General features: G+C 33.5%; 1 protein-coding gene across 1 annotated transcript in view; it reads right to left on the bottom strand.

Moving 5' to 3' along the window:
- The window catches only part of LOC124613377 (protein eyes shut), a 260,127-nt gene that overhangs the window by 37,501 nt on the left and 210,258 nt on the right, over nucleotides 1-12,368 (bottom strand). The window contains exon 18 of the mRNA XM_047142078.1: nucleotides 3,923-3,928. Within this exon, the coding sequence (XP_046998034.1) occupies nucleotides 3,923-3,928 (6 nt within the window). The remainder of the gene's footprint in view (nucleotides 1-3,922; nucleotides 3,929-12,368) is intronic.

Raw genomic sequence — 12,368 nt, 5'->3', positions numbered from 1 at the left:
GATTTTAATTTAATAATTTGATTGTTTTATTCATTACAATCTGTTTTATAAGTAGACACATTTTAATGAAGTTTTTGGCAAATTTTAGTTCATAGGGCACACTTTTTTTACTTATCAGTAATACTTAATTATAGCATAAGGTGCTATTTTTATAACTGCTACATTTTATCATAGCAGAATGTATCTAATACTAAAGTTCATGCAGCTGTTATACAGAGATTATCATCTAGAAGCTTCACTGAATACTCGTTAGTTTAGTGAACTCTACAAGGGCTAATTGACACAATCTGAAATGCTAATTTGGTGAGTATGCAATTATGATTGTGTTTTATAACCTGACTTTGAAAGTTTATATTTTAAAGACTGTCTATCTTTTTATAAGTATGAAGAGAGAGAAAGATATAAATAATAAAATAAAATTTGAAGGCCATGTTCCCCAATATTAGTGCCATATGGTAGTTACAACTTAACCTTTGTACAAAATTTTGAGCCAACTGTTAGATGATGCCCCAATTAGAAATAGATTTCAATACTGACACCGAATCTTACTCTGCAAGTTCAAAGCTTTTTGGTGATTGTACTTTCAAAAGCATTTTTAACTTTTTTAACTTCTTAGTTTTTTTAACTTTTGCACCTTGTTGTTGTATAACAATTATATTCCTTTAATTTTAATCACAGTTATATGATGATGACTGTAGCTGAAACATGGTAATAAATTACAAAAAATTAATAGTGAACTATACATGGTTTATTCACAAAATATGCACAATGAGTGAAGACTCATAAAGGAAATTCCTTGTTTAATGGGAAAAGAAATGGCTGAGTGCAGACTCATAAAGGAATTTCCTTTTTTAATGGGTAAAGGAATGGCTGTCAGTTAGTTATTCTCTTCGCTCAACTATCCATGGTTTTACAGGCACTTTTAAGGGATTGTATTGCATAGTTTTATGTTTTTATTGACTCTCTTTCTTACAAAAGCAGCTTATGACTGAAACATTGGATGGGTAAATTTTTACCTAAACAAGCAAAAGTTATATGACAGTACATTACATTTCTATGCACATAAATTTAAATTGCAAATCTCCCCCCCCCCCCCCCCCCCCCTCCCATGTTTGCTGTATTAATATGCTTCATACACTCAAAAATTCTTTAATTGTCTAAATGTAGTGATGCCACATACATGACTTCAAAGATTTTCCAAAGGTTTTGAGCTCAGTATTTGCTTTTATGTTTTTGGAGAGTTTCTTATAAAATTTAAGTTGCATGTGGACAGTACATTTCTGGCACAGAGATGCATGAATCCATCTCAAATGTACATTCTTATTGTCTGATATTGTGGTCATGAATATGACACTTTTTTTGCAGTTTACTATCCTTACCTATTACATTTACTTTAAAGGATATAGAAGTTTTTGTGTCCTGACCTGTTATGTGTACCATGGGGGATCAGCACCATCTTTTATTAATTTATTTGGTACAAATCTCTCAGTTGTCTCAGATACTATTTCTCTGAATTTCAGATTCATCTTGTCTATACTTACTTTGTTATTACATATGTAGAATTAAGTGGTGAGTGAAAATTTGTACCAAGGCCGGGAATCAAACCAAGGTCTCCTCCTCACCATGCAGGTGCATTAGCCACTAAGGCACCATGGCACAGCTGTTCACACAACTGTATAGATTATCATGGCACAGCTACCTCCTATATCCAAATTCTCATTGCTGCCCAAGTCTACTTTAAATTTTCCCTTACATTCAAACAGAATTGTTGATACTCTCCACATTCTGGAATAGCACTTCAGCATCAAATGTAAATGGGGGATCCAGCCTGAAACCCATGTAAGACAGGTATGATTTTATTTATACAGACTAAAGCAGTGAGTGAAAGTTTGTACCAAGGCTTGGAATCAAACCTGGGTTTCGTGCTTACTAGGCAGGTGTGTTAGCCACGAAGCTACCTTGGTACAGCAGTTCACAGAACTGCATGGATTACTCCTACCCACCTCCCACCTTAATACAAATTCTCACTGCTGCCCCAGTCTACTTTAAATTCCCCCTTACACATGAACACAGTATGCAGGTGACCCCAGTTCAGTTCCTGGCCTTGATACAAATTTTCACTTGCCACTTCAGTCAGTATACATAAAATGATATCTGTATGAGACCAATAATGTCTCTGAAATTGAGTCATTTCATTTGCATAAGTATCTGCATCTGAGTTGCAGGCTGGATCCCCCATTTACATTTGATGCTGAGGTGTTATTTCATGACATGGAGAGCCTCGTCAGTTCTGTTCATGTGTAAGAGGGAATGAATTTAATGTAGACTGTGGCAGCAGTGAGAATTTGAATCGAGGAGGGAGGTGTGCCATGGTAATCTGTGCAGTTGTGTGAACTGCTGTTCCATGTTGGCTTAGTGGCTAATGCACCTGCCTAGTAAGCAGGACACCTGGGTTCAATTCCCAGTCTTGGTACAAATTTTCACTCGCCATTTCAGCCTATATACATAAAATCATATTTGTGAGATCAGTACAGTCTCTGAAATTGTGTAATTTCACTTACACTGTTACTAGAGAAGGAGTGGAGGCTGCCTTTAGGAAGACGTCAAGAGAATTTTTATCTGCTTTTTTAAGTAGATATATTTTGTGTTTACTTTTAGTCATTTTGTATGTTGTGGTGGTCACTATTCCCTGTATCTGCCAAGATGCTCACTATTTACTCAGGGTTATTTGTCATTAGCAAGTGGTCAAGTATGTTTTTGCTACCGCTTATACTTTCAGTAGGCTCCTTCACTAATTGCTCAAAACAGATTTCAGAGACAGCACTTAGTACAATTTCTGATGATGCTTTATACCTAACACTGGCTTTGAATACATATTTTTGCCAACAAATCAAGGGTAGATTGAAGTCATCATCAACTCTAATTGTCTGAGCGGGCTATCTATTTGTGATGAGACTCATGTTTGCTATGAATTGTTCAGCAAGTGTAGTCTGAATTGGGGGGGGGGGGGGGGGGGGGTGTCAGTAAGAGGAACCAATTATTAATTTACTGCATTGGCAAGTGGGACCTCTCCCCATAATATCTCACAGGAACTATCTACTTCAATTACACTACGAGATAAATTACTTCTAACAGCAACAAGTCGATAAATCTGCAACCTACACTATTGCAGAACTGTCTGAAACTGTGATTCAGACCCTCCATTGGGCTCTGTACCAAAGATCTGCCATTGATCTTGTCGATGTTGCTACAGATAGTGAGCTCCTGCCTTCACCACACCGGCAAGACTGGTGGTCTTTATCACTTTGGCTAACTGATTAAAATAAGAATTCTTTAGAGCTTACTCTTGCCAAAAAATGATACATACAGATGGTTTTGATAACTGTTCATATGTTCTAAGGTTACTCAAATTAATGTTGTTGTCATTGCAGATAACTACAGTCAACAGTAAATGGAAATCATTCTTCATTCATCCTCATAAAATTTCCAATTTACCCCAAGTAACAATGGACCTACGTACAATTTACCTATTCTTCAGTCAGTATGTACAGCAACTTTTTATTTTATTCATAGTCATTATTTAGCTTCATCTCAGCATTTAGTTTCTCCAAAAGTCCCACCATCCAGCCACAAAGGAGCATTCCCCTCATGACACAGTATGGCCCAGGACTGGAGCAACTGAATCACATTCTCCGCCAGGGTTATGACTACCTCTCATTATATCCTGAAATGAGGAATGTCCTCTCCAGTAGCCTTCCCATCCCTTCCACAGTGGTATTCTGCTGCCCACTGAACCTACACAATATACCCGTCCTTCCCTACATAACCCCTGCTCCCAGCACCTTGCCTCATGGCTCATACCCTTCTCATATCCCTGTTATAGAACAAGATGCAAGACCTGTCCCATGCATCCTTCCACCACCACCTACTCCAGCATCAAAGGCAGCACTACCTGTGAAACCAGCCATATGATCTACAAGCTATATTGCAACCACTCTGCTGCATTGGCATGGCAACCAACAAGCTGTCTGTCCACATGAATGGCCACAACAAATGGTGTCCAAGAAATGGGTGGACCACCCCATTGCCGAGCACGCCATTCAACATGTTTTTCATTTCAGTGACTGCTTCACAGCTTGTGCCATCTGGATCCTTCTCACCACCACCAGATTTTCTGAAAAGCCTACACTAATATTCTGGTGAACACACACTAGTTGAACTATCAGACCAATATGCAACAGTATGGCAGAAGGCACTAACAACTGATGAGGACGGAAAGCTATTCAAATAACAGCCACAGTTTGCCATGCATGATGGATTGCTATAATCCAAAGGTGTGTGGTAGTGTTGGGGCCTGGTCATATGAGGTGGGGTACAGAAGGTAGATGCCATCATCTTTTGACATTTTTAAAGTCAAAATTGGAAAATCAGGGAATCAACACAAAATTTTGCAAAAATTTAAGAGATGTGTCGAAGAGTGCAAATAATGCAAATATTAAGGCACTCAAATGACAAGAGACAATGAGATGGCATACTGTTAGGTTGCTGAAACATACATTTGGCGAACTAGCCCCTATACACTGAAGGGTAAAATGAAGAAATTGATTATGCATTGTCAAGGGCTATACCAAGTCACAGAAATGACATCACAAATTAAAACTACTGAAAAGGACCTCCACTGTCCACGTAGTGTGCATTAGACCTTCTAAGAGAGCTCTGGATGCTTTACCACAAGTGCTAGTGCTGCTATCAGCAAAGAATGCTGGGGCAAGAAGGGAAGTAAAGAATCAGAAGCTTGCAGACAGGCTGCACACGAGGTACATTCACTCAGGTCATGTCAGTATGTGACAAAGCTTACAGAATGTATATGGAGCTCTGTGGTAAGTTACATTATTTTCATTTTATTGTCTTATTTTGTTGGGTTACTATGTATTCTTAGTACAGGGAGATTTGTGCTTTTACTTTCAAGTTTTCTAGTAACAGAGATTGGCAGATAGTATATGTGTAAATGGAATAAGGATATGCCTATGTACTGATGAGAGTTCTGGTGCAAAGAGCATTTTCGAGTAAAAATTCCAGGTTACAAACAAACAACCTAATTTCACAGTTTTCTCATACCAAAAAAATCTCATTTGTCTGTATCGAAAAAACCAAATTCTCATTTCCTCATTTAAATTCTTCAAATTTAAAAAGTTTTATTCTTTATAAATAAGAACCAAAAAATCACATTTGCCTACATGAAAAAAAGACACAGGAATTCAAGAGGAAACTGAGCCAGAGAAAGCTAATAATATCCAAGATAATGTACACAGCTTTGACCATAGATCTACTCGTGTCTTGTACCAGCAAAGGCTAGCAGAAAAACTTGCTGCCATTGACGAAACCTCTGCAGATAAGATGTATGAGATGGCTAAAGAAGCCATCCATAATGCAGCTTATGAAGCACTGGGAAAAAAAGAAATCCAAAAGAGTAACAGAACATGTGATGAGTGGTGGAACCATCCAGTACAAGAGAAGGTAGAATGTAAGAAGAAAGCTTATAATAAACGGTTGAACTCAAGGTCAGACAATGGCTGGCGGGAATACAGAGAGCAAAGAAAAGATGCCCAGAAAACAATAATTACGGCAAAAAATGAAGCCTGGCAGAAAACCGGTGAAAAAAGAGAAAAAGGCATGGGGAATACATGTGCAAATAAATCCTGGAAGGTATTAAAAACAATGAGAACACAGAATAAAGATAAAACAGATATAAACCTAATTAGCATGCAGCATTGGGTACAACACTACCAAGGGCTTGTAACTGAGAACAGAGCAGCAATCACTGAGAACCCACCAGACATTGAAATCATATATGCCACCGATAACCCCAAATGAAGTCCAAAATGCAATTAATGCCATAAAAAGGAGAAAGATGCTTGGTCCAGGTTTAATTTACATAGAACTGGTTACAGCAGCACCATCAAAACTCTTTGAGATATTGCCAGTGACTTTTGACAAATGCCTTAGAGGTGACGAAGCCCCTAAAGAGTTGAAAAAGGCAAGAAATAAATGAATCTGAAGAACAAAATGGATTCAGATCTGGTCGCTCCTGTACTGATGGAGTATGTAACCTAAAAAACCTAGTGGAGAAAAGGACAGCAATGGGCCTCGCGAACCGCCTTGTCTTTGTAGACCTCCAGAAAGCTTATGACACAATTGCTCAGAACAAGCTATGGACAAGTCTAAACGATAATGGCGTGTCACCGAGCTATGTGAAAGCTGTCAGACTCCTCCACCAAGGTTGTAAGGCAATGGTAAAAGTGAGAAATCAACTACCTCAAGAGACTGAGGCGACAAACGGATGCACACTCGCCCTTACACTCTTTAAGATCTACCTAGAGGAAGCACTAAAATCCCGGAAAAGGAAATCCGGAGGAGTCAGTATCAAGTGCTGATTAATTATCCTCCAGTATTCAAAAGAATAATTTTAGTGAAACAGCAAAATATTTTAAGGTGACCATTAGATTTACTAATTAACAAAAGGAGTTTACCCTTGTGAATAAATGGATTCTGAATAAAGATTACAGAAAAATAAATTACTTAAAAAAGAAATCAGTTTCCGAAATTCAATAATAGAAATTCTGATGAATACAAAATTATGTAACGAATCTGAAGATTTAATTTTAGCAGACACTTTCAAAAATTTTAGCAATGCATGTATTAAATCTTGTAAACTTGATCCAACTTGGTCTTTTACAGTTCCAGGATTATCTTTGGATTCTATGTTAAAAATGACAGGAATCAAATTAGATTTATTACATGATTATGGTATGATATTATTTCTTGAAAGAGAAATTCGAGGTGAAATTTATCAGGGTATTAAAAGATATGCAAAATCAAATAATACATATATGAAATATTTTGAGCTAAAAACAATCAGATTATATTGCATATTTAGATGGAAATAATTTACATGACTGGACAATGTCTGATTTTATACCCTTTAAAAATTTCAATTGGGTGGAACCAAAAAGGTTTAACTCTGAACAAATACTTAACATGTTACATGATTGTAAATAAGATTATGTTTTAGAAGCTGATTTAGAATATCTAAGAAAATTACATGATTTACACAAAGATTAACCTTTAGTACCTGAAGGAGGAAATAAATTATTAACATCTTTAAAAATGAAGAAAAATATGTTTTACATTTTGAAAATCTTAAACAATGATTAAATCTTGTATTAAAATTAAAGAAAATTAATAGAATCTTATCATTTGAATAATCAGATTGATTGAAGAAATATATAGATTTAAACACAGAAAAGAGAAAAACAGGAAACTAAAGATTTTGAAAAAGATTTCTACAAGTTAATGAATAATTCAGAGGTCAGAAGAACATTGTAAAATATTAAAAAAAAGACAAAATACTAAAATCATAACATCATAACAGATCCAAGAAAATATAAGAATTACATTTAAAAATGAAATTATGAACATACTACAGAATTATCAAACAATTATGTAGCACTTCATATGAAGAAAATGAAAATAAAGTTCAACAAATCAATTTATATTGGAATGGGTATTCTAGATATTAAATCTATGATTTTACCAGAATGTTATGAAACCAAAATATGTTAAAAAAAGTGATTTATGTTATATGGATACTAATTTTTTCTTATACGATATAAGAACTGAAGATTTTTATAAAAATATGAAATCATGATAGATGAATTTAATACCAGTGATTAATCAAAAGATAATATTTATGAATTTCTGCAAGGAAATAAGAAAGTTTTAGGAAAAATTAAATATGAATATTGTGGAAAAGGCATGTTGGAACACTTTAGTTTAAGACAGAAAATCTACGCATATAAAGTTGGTGAAAAAGAAGAGAAAAAATCTAATGGAGTTAAGAAATCTGTTGTGAAAAGTGAAATACCTTAGATGATTATAACAAATGCTTAACTGAGAAAATAAAACAAAATAGAAAAATGAATATGATTACATCATTTAAACATTAATTATATACAGCTGGATGTAATAAAATTGTTTTAAGTGCTGATAAATGAGTTGTAATACAAAATCGTATTCATACAACACCATATGGTCATTATAAATTACATCAAAATAAAATAAATAATAAGAATGATTTCTTACAATAATTAAACAGTTGGACATAACATTAAATAAAAATAGAAAATAATTAATTTCTTAATATTCTTTCATGGTATTGTAATTTTTGATGTCTTGATACATAAAATTTACAAACAAATTTTCCACAAAAACATTCAACTTTTTATAATCTCTTTCTTTATCTTTTTGGTAAGTAAAATTTAGAAACAAATTTTCCATAAAAACATTCAACTTTTTGATAATCTCTTTCTTTATCTTTTCGATATTTTAAAGCTAATATCTCATCTTTTGAATGCTCGCAGTTATGTATATATTTTTAAGAATTTTTAATTTCCTTTGCAGATTTTTCACAAATAAATGTTTTAACATGGTAATTATGAAGATGTTCTTTCTGTTTCTTTATTTTACAATTATTACAACATGATTTTGATGGCAAATTATGTCTTGTTATTTTAATTTCTCTTGAATATCGTTTTATAGATTGCCCAAGGGACATATAATTTATTTTCACTAATCAATTGTATGGAAAAAATTATTGACATTAGAGATATACATTAATTTTTTTCATAAATGGAGTCACTTGTGGATATAAAAAATAATAAACAAATTTATAATAACAAAGAAGTTTTAATAAGCATTGATGAAAACATGATCTCTGGTTTTATGTAAATGACTTGGCGATATTTTACAATATAAACGTCTGAGGATGAACATGTTAAATGAAAATATTGTAAAACATATGAAAACTTCACTAACAGTAAAATCATGCTACTTAAAAATATCAAACCACTCACAAAATTTATTAATGAACATGGTTTATATTCCTTAGTTATTAAATACAAAATGCGTTTTGCAGTAAATTTTGAAATTGGGTTAATAATAAAGTCTTATCACACATTAAAAAACATGATTATATAAAATGAAAAAGAAAATATCTCACTTCGACAATTTAAATAAAATCAGAGATGAAAGTATTAATGGTTTCAGAGAAATAATTTGTAACGCAGTTGGAATAATAAACAACAGAAATGAAGAAATAAATCTATTATTACCACATATTGTTCCTCAAGTGAGTAATTGAAATTTAAGACCAACTTTTGTTATTTTAAGGGGAGCCGGAGGTGCCTATGCTGCCCATGTTAAAACCACTAAGTTTGAGGAACATTTATGAATAAACTACCAAATAGAAAAATTTGAATTTTTTTTACATATAGAGTGGTTTAGTATTGCAGTTATGACAGAGGGATTTTGGAGTATCTTTTCTAGTTTCCTTCCAATTATTTTTTTTATTAATGACTCAAATTTTTTTACAAATAATTGGTTTATAATTAAACTGAAATGAAACTACTGAACATATTGCCAAATGGCTGTGTTACAATGTAAGTTTGACCACTAGGAGTGCTGTATAAAAATTTCATCTCTCTAGCTTGAGTGGATTTTGAGAAAATGTTCCTTATATTCGAAAAATTCTAATTTACAGGAAATGGCTATCAAAGTTTCTCAATACATTCCTGCACTATAGGATGGATTATCAGGGTCTTCTTCTTCATCCTCCAAAAGCTTCCTCTTCTGTCTTCTTTTCTGGCCTCTTGTTCCATCATACTTCATATGCCTTTCTCTTCTTTCTGCTCCTCTTATCCTTCCTCTGTCAATATTTCTTAGTGCTTGTATAGTGTTCACCCCAGCTGTAAATCCTGATGCCTTCAGAACTTCACACTTCACACTGTTCCCTTGGTTGTAGGTTGCTATTGCATCATAAACGCCGAAGTGCAGTGTTTTTATGCTTACAAACACCCTTTTAGGAATCACTTTCCAAATCAAACTGTTTACGCTCTCATGAGGATTCTGCATCTTTCCGTGTAGACATTTGTGTAACAATTCTGGCTGTGCTAAGTCATGAAAAATTGGTTTTATTGCATTTATCACAGCTGCTGGCAAACCATGTTTGTGATTATAGTCCTTTTTTGCATTATATTTGCACCAGGAATCTTTTGAGCAGAGGCTGTGTTGAGGGTATTCATTGGAAGAGGCAGTATGAAGGAACAATGCCCACACTGCTTTTTGCATGTCACTAACATTACTAGTATTTTGCCTTATAGCATACCCATAGTATCTCTGTAGACGTTCAATGGTTTCAGTTCCTCTATAGTAAGCCTGCCTCTCCCTCCTATTATCTTTCCATCACTGAGCTTACTTGAACCCAAAGTTTGTTTGAGCCTTCAAAGCCGTGCACCCATATGCTTTTGCACATGCACAATGCATTCCAACTTTTCAACTACAAGTTCATTTCCATATGGTTTCAGTTTCTCTATAGTCTTGAAACCTTTGGAGTCACCATCCCCAAGGTAGTATTTGCAAGAAGATGTCACAGGGCTATGGCCGGCCATGTGTTACTTAGCAGAAGAATGCACTGTTTCAGTAATTGTAGTATCGCAACTTGGTATTAGTGTTAATTTTCTTTTCCCTACGTTCTTCCTCTTCTTATATACATGATTACTAAAATGTGGCATCGTAACCAGAACAACGCTTTACACAAGAAGTATAATACTACCAACAACAGGCGCAACACTGAACTAATTCGAAACGGTAAACAGCAAAGAGACGATGTTCCGCACTCTTAGCACTTCATTTGTCATAGAAAACAATGTAACCAATCCTTGCACACTCGCTGTATGCATAACACAAGGTGCTGTATGCGTAACAGGCCGAGAAAATCCCAAGCAGTTCGCCAGGAAGTCACGAGAGGGTGTTAGATGCATTCAGCGGCCGCCCATTTCCTCTGCAGGCGTGGGGGGGGAAATGGTAACAACCACTTCTAGGGCGAGTAGAACAATAATTCAAAGCTTACATTAAAGAGGAATGTTCCAATTAATTTTCGGTAGGGGGGGGGAAAAACACCGTAATTTTTTTGGATTTGACCACCTCCCGCTCCCCTTAAGATTATATGATTTTACCTATGAATGTTATGTATCTGAACAAAATTTAAATATGCACAAAATCAAATAGATATTGTCAGAAACAGACATCTAAACTGGGGTAAAATTAAGGACTCAATTATGCACTAAATTCAGCAAATTTATATTAACCAATAAAAGAATATTTAAGAATTCTTTGTCTCAAAATTATTTCCATACTTTGATTGATATTCACCAGAATAATTACTTTAAATTATAAATAAACTAACAAACGTTTCTCAGAATGTAAAAATAAATTTACATTTAGTTTTTTCATAATCAAATATTTAACAACATTTATAAAAAATTTTATATGCATCTAATAAATGGAACTTATTAAAACCATATTATTCCAGCAACTCGAATTCAAAATCTTCAAATGATTTTGACAATAAATCGGTTTTGTGAACCTTTAATTGAATATTAAAATACACTATATCTTTTTAATGAAATAATAAACATAATGAAAATTATATTCAATACGAAAAATGTTTAAAGTATCATTACGTAACTCCATTTAAATAGAAAACTTTTATTATTAAAAATATATAAACTTCTCCAATTTGGAGGTAATGAAAAATTATCATTCTTTAGTAATGGAGAAGATATAACATACAATTTTCGTATTTTCCCACCTATAGTGTAAATCATCGAAACCTAACCATTAAACATAGACTTTATTACCTTTCTTATTTAAAACTTTACCAACAAGGTAAACATCCAAAAAATAATTTTTAATAGTTCTTGTTCATAAAAGGGTCCTTTTACTTATTCACCATTAAATCTTACAATTTATAGGTGATTGAATTGGAATGAATAACTTCTTCAACTTCAAAAATATCTGTTGATCAGTTTGCTGTATAACTGTTTTACAAAATTCCTTTCAATTTAACCTATTCTTACTTTATCACCAATTTTATATTTAGGTTCAACATTTAACAAATTTTTTATTTAGGCTATTTTTCAATAAGATTTTTTCAGTTTCTTTATTTACATCTTTCGGTTGCATTTTTATTGTTAAATCGTATGTGTTATTTTAATCATCAATTAATTTAGAAACTTAGTCAACCCAATTACATTTTCCATAGAAGATCAAATTTCTTCCACATATCTTCTTTCAATGTCCTGTTAAATTGTTCAACAAAAGTTGCTTTGAATTCACAAATAACTGAATAATGATTAATGTTAAATTTGTTGATTTATTCTTGAATTCTTTATTATAAAGTACTTTGCCATTATCTGTTTGCAAATTTTTCGTATTGTCAACTCAAATATTTTTTCGATAGAGTCAATTAC

Source organism: Schistocerca americana, chromosome 4, assembly GCF_021461395.2.
Source record: "Schistocerca americana isolate TAMUIC-IGC-003095 chromosome 4, iqSchAmer2.1, whole genome shotgun sequence".
NCBI lineage: Eukaryota > Metazoa > Arthropoda > Insecta > Orthoptera > Acrididae > Schistocerca > Schistocerca americana.
Note: the sequence above shows the minus strand (reverse complement) of the source record. Positions and strands in the feature narration are given on the sequence as shown.